This window comes from Caloenas nicobarica, chromosome 7 (assembly GCF_036013445.1).
Source record: "Caloenas nicobarica isolate bCalNic1 chromosome 7, bCalNic1.hap1, whole genome shotgun sequence".
NCBI lineage: Eukaryota > Metazoa > Chordata > Aves > Columbiformes > Columbidae > Caloenas > Caloenas nicobarica.
The window spans coordinates 25,402,677-25,421,914 of NC_088251.1; the positions used below are offsets into that span (position 1 = coordinate 25,402,677).

The following is a 19,238-nucleotide window of genomic DNA, read 5'->3' on the forward strand; positions in this document are numbered from 1 at the left end:
TGACTGTCTGGTTCGGTTTTCCAGTTATTGAAGTACTTCATGATTTAAAAAAAAAAAAAAAAAAAAAAAAAAGAAAAGAAAAAGAAGAATTTTCTGCCAGGCTTGTGACCTTGAGGATGACAGTTTAAAGCTTTGCTCTTAATCTTGCAAGACAAAAAACAATCAGTGCCATATACAGCATAAAATGACTGTAAATGAGATGTTGTAACTATAAAAATAAATAGAGTGTCAGAGATAATGTGTGATGTGCCAGTTTGCATCAAGGGAGACTCTCGAATTTTAAAACAACAGTTTGATAAATGCAAGTCATCTTCCATGTATTATTGTTTCTGTGGAAGAAATAATTTTTAATGTGTTTTTTTTTCTTCTTTTGTAGTTTTTGTGCTGGCCATATTAACATACCAGGAAAAGAAATATTTAGTCTTTCTCACATACCAGAAATATTTTTTCCTCTCCAATCGTACATTCTGTACTACACACAGTAAAAATCTCCAAATGAAACTTTTAATGATGATTAATTATATAGTATAATTCCTGTTTTGAGTGGCTGGCTTAAGATACCTTTTAAAGGGTTCTTTCTTTTTCAAAAATTACTGAACATTTTCCTGAAAATAGCAAATACCAAGAAACTGGATGCTTTCCTTTTGCTGAAACTTAACGTCTCCTTTCAGTGTTTATCAAATGAAATATTCCATCCCAATTAATCTACATTTTCCAAATATAACTTTCAGGCTCAAAACACCTTTTTAAGATGGGTATATCAAAAACCAAATACAAGGCTAAATAATTGAAAATCAGAACATCAAGTGGTGGGGTGTTAGGTTATTTTTGTTTGGGTTTTTTTGCTTGTTTGAGGTTTTTTGTTTTGTTTGTTTGTTGTGTGAGGGGGGTTGTTCAGGGTTTTTTTGTGTGGTGGTGGTGGTGGTGGTGGTGTGTTTCGTTTTGTTTGTAATGTAACCCATCAGCTTCATTGTAAAGAACTTTGCCATTTTTCTGTTTCACATTGACTGACAAACTGTATATCAGTCATTTACTTACCTGTAGTACCACTGATTTTCAGGAAGTGTTCTTGGCATGTGTGGTATTTGTAGAATCAGATTAAAAAAAAAAAAAAAAACCCAAACAAAAAACCCACACACCACCACAGTCAGAAAGCACAAGAATAATATATTCTCAAAGGAGAATGCCACACTGGATAGGTTAAGCTGACCTAACTTTTTTTTTTTAAGGAATAGGACACTTTGGTTTGAATTGACTATAGAAACATGAATTCACAGCATCAAGCAGGACGACTCAATGGGTTACGATGGAAAAAACCCTTATTTAAACAGAAAACACATCCGGTAAGTAGTAGGGGGTAACAAAACCCCACGAAACCCAAATCACTGAAATATTAACAGATCAGGTTTACATCCAGCATACTTGAAAGCTGTCTCTGGATTAAAGACCTCCTTTAAGAACTCAATGGAAAAATAACAAACCATCTCTGTTTTAAAGGGCAAGATAAGATTGTGGCAGAGATAGGAATGTTATGTAAATAGACTCTTCCTTGCTCCAATAAACTTCATTGTTCTGTGCTAGGAGAAAGAAGCTCTGTTTCTTTACCAACACTATTTTTAATGCCTAGAAAGCGACATTTCCATTTGTTCATGTGGTAGTAAGCTTTGGTTATTCAAAGTAGCTTCATTCAGTCTAGAAAAGGTGCAGAGAAGAGGTGGCAGGAATGAAAAATCTACCATTTAAGAGTCTAAGAAATAAGTTTGTTTAGCCTAGTAAAACAAAAGCTGAAAGTCCTCTGCATCATAAAGTACATATACTGAGGCAGAGAAGTTAAAATAGTATTTTCACAAGAACAATTATTAAGGTGCCACAGATGCATTTGGTCATCAGATGATTTGTAAAAATAGAGGAGTTAGATTTTGAAAGAGTTATTATCAGAATACTGAGAGAAAGAAAATTACTTTGAAACTGTGGCTTCATTGTTTCACAACCAGATTTCTGTTCCTGAGTAGCTCTTGTTGCAGGTAAGAGAACTGAAAATGATTTTAAGGGCCCATGACTTCCAACGCCCAACAGTGGTTTGTTGCTGTTCTTTCCATTGTATTGTGCATTACAGACTGCCTACAGCTTCAAATGACTGACAGTACAGAGGGTGTAAAATAAATATTAGGCTTAAGTGCAAGAGCAGGGTGGGAAAGAAACAAGAGAAATATGGCTACTTCTGGTGAGTTCCAGCATTTCAGAACTCTTTTTATAAACGGACCTGTTACAACTTCAGTAACATCCTAAATTAAAGCAAAACAAGGTTAATATCAGACTTCTAGTGAAGGTCAAGCACCTTTTGTGAATCTCAGTAATCTGTAGCAAGTCAGTTCAGCTATACTTCTGCATACCTTACCAGCACTGTGTTAGCACAGAATCAGAACAGTGCAGAGGGAAACCCAAATTAATTCAAAGACTGTAGCCTCTGTAAGCCAGCAGAGATCGTGAAATCCTAGAACAGGTGTATGGTCTTTCTCAAGTTGTCTTCTGTTACTTACCAAGTAGGTTATTTTACAAATGTACTGCTGACGTTGCTGGAAACATAGTAAAGCATCACTTCCAGAAACTGCAGACACGGAATCCTTGCTAAAACATTATCTGAAATTGCAGGCTGCTGAATGCTGGAGTGGATCAGCCGCTGCTGTTCACAAGATCATCAACAGTATAACAAGCATCTAGAATCAAATCAGTAATTAATACGCAACAGCATAGTATGCTTTATGAAACAGACAGACTTTACATAACATCCCAAAATACTTTAGCATTAGATAACAGGGAGAGGAAGAGAGAGATTAGGTTGCATCAGCAATGGAAAAATATCTATAAGAGTTTATGTGCAACGGGTTGAGGAGCAATGACACAAGTGACTCAGCACAGAAATGGGGCAAACAGGGAGGCTGCACTGCATGGCAGACACACTTTGCAAGAAAATTTATCTACTACTGGTAGCAAGACTATAAAGGAAAGGGAAACTAAAGCAGAACATAACAGTAAAAGAAGGGGAAGACTTATGATGTATCCGTAATATAGTTCTCAGATAAATTAAAAGCTTATTCCTATTCCGAGAAAGATTTCGCGGAGCACTTGCCAAAATTATATACACTTGTGTATGGTTACATAGTAGAAAAGGGACAACTGAAAGGAAAAAAATTCAGCAGCAATTGCTGGTCAGAAACCCCATTTCAGCTCTGGAAGGCACAGAACTGCCCCTGTGGAGCCTGGACTGGAAGCATTTCACTAGGGTCAACTCATGCAAAGACAGCAGCATTAGGAGGCATCCCACGGAGGGACACAGCTGTGGACTGAAGCCAGTGCAGCCCCAATGCTTCCTCACCCACACTGTCAGAGACGGCTCTGACCATGTCCTGTCCAGGACAACACCAGATAGGAATTCAAGTGTCTCTTGGAGCTCAGATTTTGCAGCTCTGAGGGAAACTGCCATGTAAAGCTGGGAGGTGGGGGAGGACATTCAATGGATTTTTACAACTTCATTTGAATTAGTTCGCAGCTGTAAAATAGTCACTCTGGCACAAAATATGCAGTACCACCCTGAAAAATGAATTCTAAATAATTGAACTGCAAGTCAGTCAGAGCAGGTCTCAACAGATCGCACTGTAATTGCAGCTATTAAACACACATTTTTTACTACAGTACAAGTCAGGGTATAAAAGTATGGGTATTCATTTGAATAGAAACACACCTGCAGCTAGAAGCTTTGCAAGGCCACGTAGTTCAGCCAACCCCAGATATAAGTGAAACACATTTGTCACCACGGGACCAACCGTAAGGGTTGCTGAGGACACGCGGCTTGTATCACCATCCCGGAATTCAGCTCCACAGGTTTGGTTTCTTCAGTATTTGCACTTATTCATCTTCGCATCACAAACGTACTTGTTACTAAAGTGATGCGAGCAATTGCTAGCACTCTTCAAATCACATCTTCGCAGCAAAAAACAAGCTTCTGTCTCTTAACTTAGAATCCTTTGGCTGAATCCACTGGAATTATCCTCTCAAAATGCTATAACTTATTTTCATCACAGACCTATATGACTTACAATCACATTTAGATCCCTTGCACATATTTAAATGAAGCAACACATTTTCAGCCCTTCATTGCTTACGCTAGCCAAACATCAGATAAGCTCAAAATCTAAAACTTTAGGTTTGTCACAGGTGGGTCACAAATATTGTCATAATTAGGTTAAACAATTAGATGATTTGAGCATTTAAATGCTAAGCTCAAATGTTAAGTATTTGTGGAGCGGGCAGATTTGACAAATGAAGAAATTATGACGATTTTAATTGATTGGCATTTTTGCTAATGGGATAAGATGAACCTGCAGCAAAACCAGATACAGAAATTGCAAGAAAAGGGTCACTTCCTCTGAAGATCAAAGTCACCATCTTCAGAATGCTGATCATCTCCTGCCTTTGGAGGAAGGGCATAGGGAAGATTACGTAAGAAGCGTCATTCACATTTGCATAGAAAAAAATTGTTAAAAAAAATTTGAACAATCCCAAGTTAAGCTAGTATGTTTATACTTAAATAATACGATCCCCTGTTCACCTGGCTTTTGGATTCACGCTCACATCATCTGCGTTGTGCTAGCAAAAGCATCTCTTTGAATATTAAGAGAGAAAGAAGTCAAACTGAATAGGTAAAAAGTTTGCTACCGAACGTTCATCAAAAATGTACTTTTTCAGTGAAGAACACCAAGACTTTTTCTAAGCAAAAAAACAGAGAATTAAGGTTGAAAAAAAAAAAAAAAATCTCTTTAGAAGCAACCAGGTGAATAAGAAACCATTACACTCACTGACACAGCAGCCACAAGAAAATTCACAAGAAGAGACCAAGCACCTTTTTTATACAGTTTAGTTTCTAGTGCAGGTGTGGGACCTTTACTAGCTGTTGCACAAGATCAAAGTCCACTGTGTTGGGTCTCTGTATTTTTCACAGCAGTCTCCTGAGTTTCTAAACCAGTGGACATTTGTCAGTGTGTTTTAAAAGAAACTGTCCATTATGAAATGGCCGCATAGAATCTTAGGAATTACCTGGAGTCCGATACACATGTCTAGAAAAGCTTACAAGACTGTACTTCAACCAAGAATACACCCATACAAGATGCAACTGGGAAAGCTGTTCAAACCTGCTTAAGGCAATGTTTGCATTCACTGGAAGGGATTGTGATATGGCCTTCCAATTTACTAGACACTGAAAAGGGACCCTTATCTGAGGTGGAGAGGTTGGCAGCAGTCAGAGTGTGTTCTGGATCTGGCAAACACTTGCCCTGCAATTCAGGTCAATGTGAAGAGAATGCAAAGGTTTGAAAGCAAGCAGATGCTCATCGGCATATTAACAACAGATCATACATATGGGCTGCAGTTATCTTCAGTCATTTCATGTCAGTTTAGCTATGGAGAAATAAAGTTAAAAGATGCTGCAGAGTGGCTTATAAGCATGAGGGTGAAGTTTTCAGGCTTTTGTTGTTTAGCTATATTATATTTAAATTATTTTTTAAATACCCACAGAACTATATTCTTTATTTAAACACCTGGACAACATTACTCTCTTCAGAATGATGGCCAACTCTAGCTCCAGCATGTAGTATTATAAAATAAAATGATGTATCAGGAAAATCTTGATCTGAGTGAAAGGAAACTTCCTAGTAACCAAGACTTCAACTCTATTCTGTTGCGTTTAGAAGACATGCAAGGTATGGCTGTTACTGATCTGCCAGAACCTGCCTATTCTCATTTTCTTCATCCTTTATTAGATGATGGCACCTTGGTGTTTTTTTCCAAGAAAAGCAGATAAGGTACAAGTCCTGTCTTATGACTGACGGCTATTACTAGGTATGCAGATTACAAGACAATTGACCAACCATTAATCTGGTTCATGCTGAAGCTAACTATCTGGCATCTGAGAATAAAGCAAGTGATGAAGCAGAAAAGTTAATATACACAGTAATTACCTTCCCTAAGCTTTCAGGTAACACAATGAAAATAACAGGATGGTCTGCCTGAAGTGTAAAAACTGAGGCACAGAATTCTTCAATGTGCCTTTAAGCTAATGATTCATGTTTTCGCCTGTTAGGTTGTCCCCACTTTCCAGTGACATTCTCTTGAAAATAACAGTGATAGACTACTTCACCTGTTAAAGTCTCCACCCAATTAACTGCATTTCTGCTTGAAACCCTGAGTCAGAAAGTTAAAAATATGTTAACAGAAACCAACATCTCAGTTGTGTCCTGCAGTTGTTGAATGTCTTTGGTATTCACGTATGCAAGGCTTGGCAAAAACACAAAATCACCACTCATTCCTCTCAAGGTGGGCACTTGAACCTATATGCGCCAATTTCAGATAGAAAGTAAAACCTTATATAAGGACTCAACTAAACAGAGTCAAGAAGAACATTAGCTATAAGCACCTTTTACACACAAGTCAAGTTATAGAAATTGACCTTTATTTAATAATCAGTTTCTTTAACTTTTTTTTTTTGATACAAAGTGACATTTTTATTTTAGTACAGAAAATCCATATCAGAACAGTACCTGTCTGTTTCAGTTGTACCACTGGAGTTTACTCTGACTTCAAACTTTAAAAAATAAACAAACAAAAAATGAGATAAACATAAAACAACTGCTGTCCCTCACCATGAGAAGTACTTTGACTACTTATTAATCAATACCATTTCCTACTTTTAATTTATATATATACAGTATTATAATAGTATGGTATAATACTATATAAAATACCATATATATACATATGTATTATAGTTCAAAATAATCTCTCTATATAGTATTTAACTATATAAATACTATATGAAGTATTTTGAACTATAAAATAGCATCTCTAAAACAGAATTCAAATTTAGGACCAGATCTTTCTTTGAAGAACTGTGCAAGAAAAATCCCTTTTTTTTAATTAAAAAAAGCTGCAAACAGAAGCAAAACTACAGCCTGCAGTGTAAAACCAGAAACCCTACATACTGAAATGTTAGGAACAGTGACCAAGAAGCAGTTCTACTCCAAATGATATTGTAAAATATTAAAATACAGTACCCACGAAACATGGCACAAGAGACAGAAGAGACAGGTACAAAACCTGTGTTAGGAACACAGAGTCAGAAGTGCAAAAAACCAAAAATGGAACTGATACAATGGAGTTTGGTACAATAGGTAAATAAGTATTGCAACCAAAACTAAACGATCACTTATTTTTTGACAGTGAAAACACTAACAATTTAGTACCTTTCTAAAGGCTTTTAATCAAAGCCCTAAAACTGTGGCTGCTCTTAAATAAAAACAACGTGAATGCTACACACTGAAGTACAAAGCTTAAGAATTACCCTGCATAATTGCACCAACATAAGTTTTCCATATTTACAGTATTGAAAAGTGACAGAACACAGCATGCTAGGCCTAGCTTACGACTCTTCCCCACCAGTATTTAAACCAGGCCCAACAACCAAAAATTATTATTTCTCAACACACATTAAGCTTGGATTGTTCAGATATATTATGACGTTTAAATATTAGATTCATGCATAAAACAAGAAATGATATCTTTGACAGACAAGCATTGGCAGGATACAAAGAGTGGTCTGCCCTGTAGAGGAGTGTACTTCCTTCTGAGCTTACTCCCAAGACGTACCGATTCAATCCCACATTATTACCTGGTTGTCAAGTCAACAACGTGCTTAGAAATGGTCACAATTGCAACTAAGAGTCACGTTGCGCATAAACCATTCACTCGTATTCAGAAATTTCACTCCATTTTGGAGAGTTACCTCATTAAGTGAAAGGACACAGTTTTAAAAAAAAAAAAAAAACAAAAACACACACAAAAAAAAGACATTCAAGTAAACAGCAACAACCAAATACTTTGAAAATATTTTTGTAAACTTGTCATTCTACAGGGTTCTGCAGCATTGTTAAATTCATTACTCATGGACAAGTACACGCAGGTCTCAACGCCTCGTGACCACCTGTCACATGTACACGTACGACATAAGAGACAAGCTCGGTGAAGTGATCTACCCCTTCCCACATGCCTCATCAGGTCTCTGCGTGTTCAGTGTTATCATTCCCCTTCACGAAACAGAAATCACTTACGGATATCTTTATAAAGACACAAATGGACAGAGTCCCTTGGATAGAAAGTTAGTTGGTTATTTACATCCGCAAAGTAGTTTCACAGCGAAATAATTCTACAGCGGGCCAGCTGGGATCCACAGGACTTTGTTTTGTTCCTGATCAACAGTTGTCATAATCTGAGTGCAAATGCTTGAAAGGGCTCCTCCCTGGACAATGCCTGGAGAAAAAGAACCCCGCCACACGAATGAGACTGAAACAAGCAGTTATGACTAATTACGAAGAACAGCCTTCTTCATTTTTCTGCAAAGTGTTTATCAACAGATCATAATTAACCTACTTGATTCAATATTTGCCAGATGCATGACTCTATTAAAACAAGAAAAAGCATAAACAGAGCAAAGAGGCCAAGCATTCAATATAGAGTTTCTTCTGCTAGTTCTTAAAACACCCTTATAATCAACTAAGTCAACTGTTTTGTTAGAGGCTTCCATGTACTCTTTTCAGAGGCATCAGGTGGCAAAGTCAGAACCTGCTATAATAAACCTTCTCTGTTCAGCATGTGGTGTTAAGAGTTTTATATTTATATGGTAATATACACAGAGACTACAGTTGTAGCAACTAGACACTATTTAAAAATATTAGAAGCAAATTATGAGGCAGCTCACAGATCTTTGAGCTAAATAAAACAGAGGCAGTCGCTATCGCAATCCTTATTGTCTACATTCAGGGAACAAAAGGCCAACAGCAAGCAACTCCCTGAAAATCAGTTCAAAAGATAAATGGACACCTTGCATTCTACCCTTGCTAAACGTAACAATCACTAAAAATAAAATGCCAGCACTGACACAGGAGAGGAGAATGTATTAGCTTTAAGACTTAAAAGTTGGTAACTTCATGACTTGAGAAATACGTCAGCAAAGCCTCTGGCCTCAGCTACAACTAATGCTGGAAAAATACGGGAAGTCTTATAAGGCTTAAGGTACAATTTCCATTTTTTAAAAGAGTGAATTTGATCTCACATTTAAAAAAAAAAAAAAATCACTTGACTCTGCAGTATACACTACAGTTAATGATGTTATGCGAGTTTGGCTACAGATGCAGGTATTGACAAGCTCTGTGAAAGGTGACAAACGGCAGTGAGGAAGTGATCCAGATTGCACATCATGCTTACAAGTTGGTACAGGAAGCAAAGCCAACTCAAAAGAGTCATTAGTCAAAAAAAATGTACCTCATGAAGCAGTCACAGAGCTCAGGTCTGAGAGAGTGTGTCGTATAGCTTCATCAGGAAGCTACTATGTGCAACATGCCTATCCTACAGGCTTATTTTATGCACAACATTATAATTTCGGCAAACTTAAATGTCAGTGCAGTTTGAACACCAACCCTCTCTGGCTACCAGCATCTGGAAATGTTGATGACTCTATGATTGTGTGACAGCTGGAGTCCCCGGTCCTTGGCAGGCCCTTCCCACAGGGCATGTGAGAAGATACACGTAGGACCCTCTTGGACTGAGCGCTACTTTCACTATCACAGTTAAAATTAAAATGCAACACATGACTTAACAAGGAGCAGAAGATAACATGTAGTGATGCAATCTGGCCATGTGCATGTCAAGCTCTGTGAAGGTTTAGTACATATCATTTAAATTAACATTTGTATCACTATAACATACCAGGTAACTGACTTTGTTGACAACTGTGCAACCTCTCAGGATGCGCTGAGCTGGCTCTATACTAAACACACTCCCCTTCCTTCCCCTGCACTTGGCAGGTATGCCTCAGAACATTTCTGTAAAAATCCCATTGTTTGGGGGATGAAAAGTTGGGGTTTGGCTGGTTGAATGGTGTTATTTTTTATTTGGTGGTGTGGGGTTTTTTTGTTCTAAAGTTTTGTTGCCATTCACATGAGGATGGCTAGAATTTTATCCCTGCTCTTTTGAATGTACATGAAACCACACAGAAACATACTCTGAAATACGCAGAGACAGTTTTCAAACCCAGTTTTCTTTCTCTGGTAAAAATGCAGTATTAACTACAATCCAAGATTCATATAATATAATTTAGGATGTTAAAAAGGCCTCTGAAGTTGAATTTAATTATTCCAAATTACAATAAAAGCTCAATAAACCTTTAACCATGTTTTTCCTTTCTTGAAAGATGTAAAGTACGGCTCACAAATCATTCCTTAATTCACGCTACAGGGTTTTTTTGGTTTTGTTTGACTTTTACAGTTACAAAATGAAATCATATTCCTTACATGGTATAAAACTTACTTCTGGCTTGTAATAAAACATTATCAGAATCTCTTTAGATTGTTAGATTCATAACATGCTAAAGCAAAAAAACTTAAAAGCAAGGGATAGTACTTATTATCGTGAGGTTTCCTCTCCCAGTAAAATAAAACGCCAGAGCACGAGTTTGCCAAAAGGGAAGGTAGAATGAAAAAAAAAAAGGCGCTCTTTGAAGGAACATATAACTTTTGAACTGCATTGTAAATGGATTAAACTGCCACTATGTTCCTAGTGAAATGTTGAATAAATACTAACCTGTAAAGTACTTGCTATACTCTTGTTCTATTTTCTGAGCAGTTTCAAACTGTTCTTTGGAATGTTTTTGTGTAACTTTGTCCCTCAGGAAGACTGGGTCTTTTTGCTCTCTGCAAAGAAAAACGAAAGAAAAAAAGAAAAACCTTCTGTGAGAGTAATTTTTTTTTTTTTTTTTTAAATGGATTTGAAATTATTACCTCCAGTTGGGGGAATGTGAAAGGCTAATTAACATGCAAGCATAATCCTGTGCATACAGTGCCATCTACTGTGTTTCAGCAGTATCAGCATAGTCATGAGGATCATTTCAGTGCTAACAAACTGTTGCGATCAGAGCAAGACAGTATTCCTTTAAAGTCTCAGAGACTGGGATGCGGTTGATTGAGAAAGAATAATACTTTCCAGTTCATATAAACTGGATCATCATCTTATACACATTCCAGTATGCCCTACACAAAAGCTGGCCTCAAGTACCTCTCTTTTAAAGGACTTGAAGTATCAAGCATTGAGCAAATAGAATATTTTATGTCATCTTATATATGACACCTTTTTGAGACAATTGTTTCTCTATTATATATGTTGTTGGAAATAAAATAAGAAAAAAATATAGAGAAATACAAGTGCTAGGGGAAAAAAAGTATTTTCATTCTGATCAAAGGCTGTAACACTCTCCTCCAAATCTGACTTGGAAGCACCAAGGAAGCAGACTGCTGTGTAGCATTTCAGAGAACACCACTAGAACCTGGGCTATACCAAAAAGGCTTTTTGGAAAAACCTTTGGTGCTCATGACAGACAGACACATTGTGCCACTGCATCTTATTTTGATTCCTGCTATAAATTCTTGCTTGTCTGGTTCAATCGCTCTCTGTCACTTTCCCAAAAAGGGAAATAGCTTTAATGGTCACCATTCCATTTCCAAAGGGGCTCAAGACATGCCAGTTCCATTTATCATTCAAGTGCATGATCCTACAGTGGTAACGAAATACATCACGTTGCTTTATGTCTTGCTTCTACTTTAAAGTGGTGATACTTATGTTCTTATTAAATACACAGTTCTCAAAGTTAACTACAGATCAAGAGTATAAAAAGTTTTCAACTTTCAAAATGAAGATAACCCAAGTATACTATATCTCTCAACAAAACTGTTTCTTAACATTTATCTTGGGAGATTATGCCACTTTTTGCCAAATCAATCTATCAAAATGTGTGAAGGCTTACTTAAACATTAGGGGAGGGACCAGAGTTTGTAACTCCGTGTTCTGTCCCTGGCTATATTTGAGCAGGAAATTCAGAACGACTGAAAGAGCACTGCCTGAGACCACAGTATATACGCTCCATGGGAAGGGGGGACGTCCCTTGCTGTTTTCACTGGAGAATGAAGGTGGGAAAGGTGAGGTTATGAATCTATTTGTACTGCATCCACACACTTGGCCCCATTGAGAAGACTAATAATAGCTCTTTGTCACGGTCACCACTTAATCCTCGATGGATCTCACCCATATCTATAGTTTAAATAGAAAGGTGAGCAGGAAAGATCCAAGTGTCTCCTGGAGTACATACAGTTTAGTCTACATTGTCTTTGAAAGATTCACTTAATTGACATGCAACCAAAATGAAGTTAAGACTATTTACCTAACAGCAGTTTTAATGAGGATTAATTTCCACATTTTAAAGAGATTTAAGATGACTAGGATGAAAGAAACAATAAAGGTAACAAGCTTATTTTAAGCTAAAACAAACGTCCCTGAACTATAACCCTCACAGACTTACTTGATTTGTTTAGCATTTTTGTAGCGAATAAAAATTACAATAGGGTAGATATGAACACTGTGGAGCCGTTCGATGGCATGAGGAGCGATGTCAAGCAGACAATGACAATCCTAAGATCAAATGTAAATGCAAAACACTCATTCAGTTAAAGATCACAAGCACACATGCAAATCCCCCATTTATTCCCCTACTGAAATCATAGAAACCCAACAGAATTTTGCCACATATACAGCATTTTGGGTACAAATTGCTCAGTAGCCCCCAAGGGTTTATAACAAAAGACAGAAGATGAAAAACTGCAAGAAATTCCACTCATAATAACAAAAGCATGCATTGATAGAAATAAAAGTATTTGAAGAACTAATGAAATGAAAACTCAGATTGAAATATATGCAATACATTTTTTCCAAATACTCATACTCATTTTCTCTTTCAGAAGTCGTAAGAAAGCACAAGCATTAAAGTAATAAGACTTTCTGTGTGGTTTGACAGAAAACTATAAGCAATATACAGATTTTAATTAACATCTGTCTCTAGGATTAATATGATGTTTATGTTCTGTATGACTGCATTTAACAGAATAGTTAAAAAACTTAAATCCTCATTTTGGGGCTGGGGTGGAATCTACGGAATCTAAGAAACTAAGTTCTAACTTTACTTAATAATACCCTAAAACAACAGTAGTTTCTACAAAGGTGAGCTTAAATAAAATAATCCTTAAACAGTTATCTGCCATTTACTTTTATTTTACTCGGTGGCCCAGGGAACAATTCTCTGAGTGGCTTAAAGGAGGACAATGCTAACATAATTTCCACCCCTCCAACATAGTACGACCATACATTGAAAATTGTGCCAAGAACTACAGCATTAAAAGTGACTCACCTTTTCTGTTATCTCTTTTATTGAAGCTACAGTTGTCACATCAAAATGTCCACTCCTCCGTTTATAATCAATAAAGAGACAATCCTTCACACCCCGTTCAATGGCTTGTTGGGAAGCTTTCATAACCTCTGTTTCATAGAACCAGAAGAGATCGACTTTCATGACTATTCGAAGGCTAACAAAGCATTGCCTGCAAATTCAGATTCTTGTTTTTTCTTCCATGTTTGTGCTACCATTTAGTTCACTTATATAGATGCTACTGTCATGTACTCTAAACAAGAATAAATTGGTCATATTTGTGTACTTACCCAGAGGACATCTGCAAAATTTTCCAGGGGATTCTTTGACCAACATGTCTTTCACAGCATCAAGTAAAGGTCCTAGAATAAGGACAGGCCTAGGAGAGGTGCAGTCCACTTTCTGTACACGCTGATATGCCAGACTTGTGGAATCTACACACACAGAAAATTTACTTATAAAAAGTATAAACTATTTCCCTGGTATTCCTCAGATAAACAGAAGCATCCTAAACAGTAATTATGAAAACAACTCCCTTGGCAGGGGATAAGGGCCTTGACAAGAAACGGTCACTAGCCATTATGGCATTTTTCTCCTGTTAACAACCTTAAAATAGATGTTTTTCTTACTGAACCTGGCTGGTGCTTCTCCCCACTCAAACTTAAAAAACAATCATTCCTATTTTTTCTTAGAAGTGTAAACAAGATATGATATTTGGCTTCCCTGGTTCAGTTTGTTGAGCTCTTCCAAGAAAGTAAGCATTGTAACTAACATGATTTTTGTAGAGAAGAGAAGACATAGAAGTGAAGATTTTTGAGAGGCGCCCAGGATTTCTGTCTAGACTAAGCAACCTGGACAGAAATTAAATAGTTGAAAGGAAGATCAAAACTATGGATCAAAAAGCAATCTCCCTCTGCAAACAAAATATTAATGCAAATAGATCTAGGAATAAACTACCAAAAATTTAAACACTCTGGCTTGTTATTTAATACAAAAACATTTGTTTATTAAAAGGTATGAATGTGAATGGACATATGCTCACCATTTGTACCCAGACTGACCAGAAACCAACCTTATTTGTTAAGTGTCATGCTGCAGCCATTTAAAAATTAAAGAGAAGGCAAAGCCCTCCCAAGTATAATAAAGGTACTTGCCATCCAAGAAAGGAATTGAGTCTGTACTGATTGTATCAAGAGCCAGTAAATCCTTTCCATCTTTGGAACCGCTTCGCTTGTGTTTATGCTTTCTTCTGAAGAATGACCTCCGTGCTGCTGCTGACAATGTCTTAGATGAGCTGTTTTCATCTTTAGCCTCAGACATGCTGTGTCTCCTGTAGAATTCCTGATCCATCCTATAACGAAACAGACGAACTGGCTGGCATTTAAAGTTATCTTTTATAATTTTTTCAACAAACAATATCACTGCTGCTTCGGGAATGCACTGGAAATGCTCATCTCAAGCCTTAGAACAAATACCTTTATCACATAAAATTAATCAGAAACAAATGTTAACATAAAACAAATTATAAGCATCTGAAAACCTCACACTAACAATCCTAAGGAAATAATGGTATAGTAAAAATACTAGAGCAGCGTGGCACAAGAGGTGACCACTCTGACAGGCAGGGCAAAATTCTCCAAGGTGGAGAATTTTGTGCACCTACTTCCCAGTCAAGTGACCCTTGCGCAGATGTGGAGACCCCATTCTTTCTATGAAACTGCACGTTATACTCGTCCTTACAAATAACTTACTAGCCATCCAAAATAACAGTTTTATTTTATGCAGTCTTATTTTATATGTGCACAAATATTTAGGCCACATAACACATGTAAAATGTAGTTGGTTTTACTATCTATCTTCCAGTAAACAAGCCTATCAATGATGTGTATGGGTCTGTATGCATATATGGTACTTCCACACATTCCACATAGTACCACTGTTACCACTGTCAGGGTGAATTTCAAGTTATGACATAGAGAGAAGGCTACTAGAAGAAAAGGAACCAGGAAAACAATAATCTTAACATGGAAAAAATATTCTAATCACTGAGTGATAACTAATATGGTTTCAATAACAATGTAAAAACTTTAGTTTCTGCATATTCCTCTTCACTGCTCTACCAACATTCTAAGATTGTGAAGGATACACAGTCTTATAACAACATCGCTGTCCACAGGTAACTAAAACCACTGATGGCTCCCAAGAACAACTGTGATAACCTTGGAATCAAGGATATATTTCTGCTGCAGTTACTCTCATTTTTGTTATTGAATTATAGAACTTCATAGAATTGTTTGGGTTGGAAGGGACCTTAAAGATCACCTAGTTCCAAACCCCCTACCATAGGCAAGGACACCTTACACTAGACCAAGTTGCTCAAAGCCCCATCCAGCCTGGCCTTGAACACTTCCAGGGATGGGGCATCCACAGCTTCTCTGGGCAGCCTGTTCCAGTGCCTCACCACCCTCATGGTAAAGAATTTCTTCCTTACATCTAATCTAAATGTACCCTCTTTCCATTTAAAGCCATTAGCCCTTGTCCTATCACTCAGTGCCCTTGTAAAAAGTCCCTCTCCAGTCTTCTTGTAAGACCCCTCTATGTATTGGAAGGCTGCTAAAAGGTCTCCAGGCTGAACAACCCCATCTCTCAGCCCATCTTGATAGAAGAGATGCTCCAGCTCTCTGATCATCTTCATGGCCCTCGTTTGGACTTGCGCTCCAACAGGTCCATGTCCTTCTTATGCTGGGGGCCCCAGAGCTGGACACAGTACTGCAGGTGAGGTCTCACAAGAGTGGAGTAGAGGAGGAGAATGACCTCCCTTGACCTGCTGGTCACACTTCTTTTGATGCAGCCCAGGATACGGTTGGCCTTCTGGGCTGCAAGCGCACATTGCCAGGTCATGTTGAACTTCCCATCGACCAAGACCCCAACCAGTCCTTCTTCTCAGGGCTGCTCTCAATCTACTCTCTGCCCAGACTACATTTGTGCTGGGGATTGCACTGACTCATGGGCAAGACCTTGCACTTGGCCTTGTTGAACTTCATGAAGTCTGCACAGGCCCACCTCCCGAGCCTGCCAAGGTCCCTCTAGATGGCATCCCTTCCCTCCAGTGTGTTGACCGCCTCACACAGTATGGTGTCATTGGGAAACCTGCTGAGGGTACGCTGAATCCCACTGTCCATGTTGCTGACAAAGATGTTAAACAGCACTGGTCTCAATTATTTATCACGACACTCGTCCATGTATCATTTCCATTTTTAGTTAACTATTTATTAGCATTGAAAACAACTTGATAGAGCAATATATTTAATTCAATGTTATTAAAATATGCCATCCCTGAAATGACATGTCTAAGAATTATTATCTCCCAGAAAGAATAAAAGCAAGCAAGTCTTTTACACCACACCTCACTAGTCAGACTTTTAGAGACCATAAGATAAATACTGTAACTGAGGTCACTCACATATATTTACTTGGAATCTGTCCTCTTTCCAGCTTCTGAGCATTCTCGTCTAGCTGCCAAGCCATCCAGCAACCAAAGTTTCCCTGTGGTAGAGTGTCATCAACATATAAAATGTCATCCTTCTTAAAGCTTAAATCCTGTTCCACCTCTGCCAGACGGTCATAAAGTGCTCTGGAAAGGAAGACATAAATAAGCTCTGCAACTGGTCTTCACCAACTCAAGGGAAGAACATGCATATTTATTTTGAAAAAACAGATTGGTGGTGCACACTGTATTTCAAGTTTACAGCAAAATGTGTAGAGTTACTGTATTACAGGTTGATTATTCGCTGTCAGAGACTAGCTGGGATAAATTAGTTAACTGATCAGTAAAACTGATTTACTATCTCTCTCATGGTGGTCAGCATGTTATCCTAACAGCCCTATGCTGTCATTACCAGTCACACTCGAATACCTGATAAAGAATCCATCTCCAGGAAGATCTTTTATCTTATTAAACTCTTCTATTCTGTATTGAGTCTTTATTTTGATGTTTTCGCCAGGCTTCAACATTTCAAGATAAGCTTCCTCAGCTGTTTTATTTCGCATATCAATGGACCCATACTGCAAAACACAGTAAACCTCAGATGTGAAACTGTATTATTAATAAGCAATAGGAGTAGGTGAGCTTGAAAAACATGCATTGTTTTTCCCACTGGCAAGCTCTATATATAAGTAAATCTTACCACATAACTCTAGTGCAGTTTGCACCTTAAGATGTCTATAGCAGGAGACTGAGACATGGGGGTGGAAAACAAAATACTCAAGCAAACAAAGCAGACATGCACTGTGAGAGACAGTCTGCACTTCTTTAAAATGTTTTCCAAGTGTAAACTGAGAATCATAAAATTCACACTGGAAAGAATTTACTATTTTTAAGGAAAGCGAGTGGTCTGAGGGAAGTCAGAAACACAATTACAAAGCAAAATCTCTATCTGAATACTAGAGGTGCAATGGGAGAGTCTCAGCGCTCACAGTCTCAATGCTCAGTTGTAACTAAAAAGGTCATAAACACATATGTGTTTATCACCTTAACAGTCCTGTCAAGTAACTGTTTTTCAGATATAGAAAGCAGAGTCAAAGACATTGCACCATCCTCCCTAAACTCTCATTAGAATTTGAAAGTGGTAAGATCAATATTCTTCTCTGTTTTGCAATAACTTTCATATTCTTGCCTTTCTACTACGTAGAGCAACTGGATTCAAGCTTTATTATTTAGAGATAAGAGAGCAGGTGTTCATAATTCCAAGTAGAAATATATTAGTCCTTCAAACTTGTGGGCAGCTTGTGCACTCAACAGTGGGAGTTCTCCAGGTCCACATCATCCAGTTCTTTATGTGTCACGGCCAGAATGGAGGTTGTGCATTCTCATCATTCTTACCCAGGTTTTGTGGCAGGAACTCACAATTCACAGAACATCTCTCATTGTGAGACAGCAACTCCCTCTTTAGACCAATCTAGACATTTTGTTAGTATGCTGCAGACTTTTCTTAAAAGCTTACCTCAAGTATCATGTCACCCAAGACTAGCCCATCAGGTCCGTTTGCTGGGCTGTCATCATCTACATCTGAGACAAATATTCCATATAGGTTTCCACCACATATCTGGATCCCAAGATCCACTTGGGATTTTTTAACAACAACAATTCTAGGTTCAGGGGTCCTTTTGTTTGTGTCCACAGGGCCCCTTTTTATAGGGAGAAATAACACATGTACTTCAAGTTAAAAACTTGCATTACGTACAATCAACTAGCCATCCAAAAAATATATACGTACATAATTATTACTTGAAATAGGTCACCTAGAGATAGAGTCTTATAAGACAAACTTGATGTTCCCTGCAGACCTTATTAACTAAATCAATCTTGTAGTAAACATTCTTCATTGCTTGCAGACCCCATCTCTCAAAAACAGTCAGAAAATATATGTATTTTTATCCTGGGGTCCACTTAACTTGTCTGCTGACTTATTTCAAGCAGAAATACACTTTGTTGCTTAATACCCTTCACATCTGCCCTTGAACTTTTTTTTTTTTTTTTCCCCCTTCCCCTTAAGGCAAAAATTTTACCCTCTACCTTAAGGAATTCCGGGGACTTGTCGTTGGTGTGGTTTGTTTGGATGGGGGTGTCATTGTTCCTTCATCCTGTTCGCTCACAGTATCGATCACGGAATGATTGTCAGGCGTTGCACCTCCACTGCCTTGAGGGGTGGAATGATTACTCACAGGTTCTAGGCGAGAACTAGGAGGGTAAAACAAACAAAAAAACCCACACACCGCAAAAGACTGGTGGTTAGTTTTTCACCAAGTATTTTCCATGCAGATGAAGTATAAAGAAAAAAAAAATCCCCAAACAGCATGCCAAATAACATATGTTGACCATAAG

The 19,238-nt window shown here is 37.8% G+C and overlaps 1 protein-coding gene across 4 annotated transcripts in view; it reads right to left on the reverse strand.

Moving 5' to 3' along the window:
* Positions 1–6,896: 6,896 nt before the first annotated feature.
* Positions 6,897–19,238, reverse strand: part of DLG5 (discs large MAGUK scaffold protein 5) — a 110,221-nt gene continuing 97,879 nt past the window's right edge. For all 4 annotated transcript variants that reach the window (XM_065639210.1, XM_065639208.1, XM_065639209.1 and 1 more), the window contains 10 exons: positions 18,930–19,094; positions 18,358–18,541; positions 17,271–17,419; positions 16,818–16,988; positions 14,509–14,705; positions 13,645–13,788; positions 13,337–13,464; positions 12,455–12,564; positions 10,687–10,796; positions 6,897–8,358 (listed from right to left, as the gene is read on the reverse strand). In XM_065639210.1, coding sequence (XP_065495282.1) covers positions 8,255–8,358; positions 10,687–10,796; positions 12,455–12,564; positions 13,337–13,464; positions 13,645–13,788; positions 14,509–14,705; positions 16,818–16,988; positions 17,271–17,419; positions 18,358–18,541; positions 18,930–19,094 — 1,462 coding nt within the window. In that variant the 3' untranslated portion in view covers positions 6,897–8,254. The remainder of the gene's footprint in view (positions 8,359–10,686; positions 10,797–12,454; positions 12,565–13,336; positions 13,465–13,644; positions 13,789–14,508; positions 14,706–16,817; positions 16,989–17,270; positions 17,420–18,357; positions 18,542–18,929; positions 19,095–19,238) is intronic.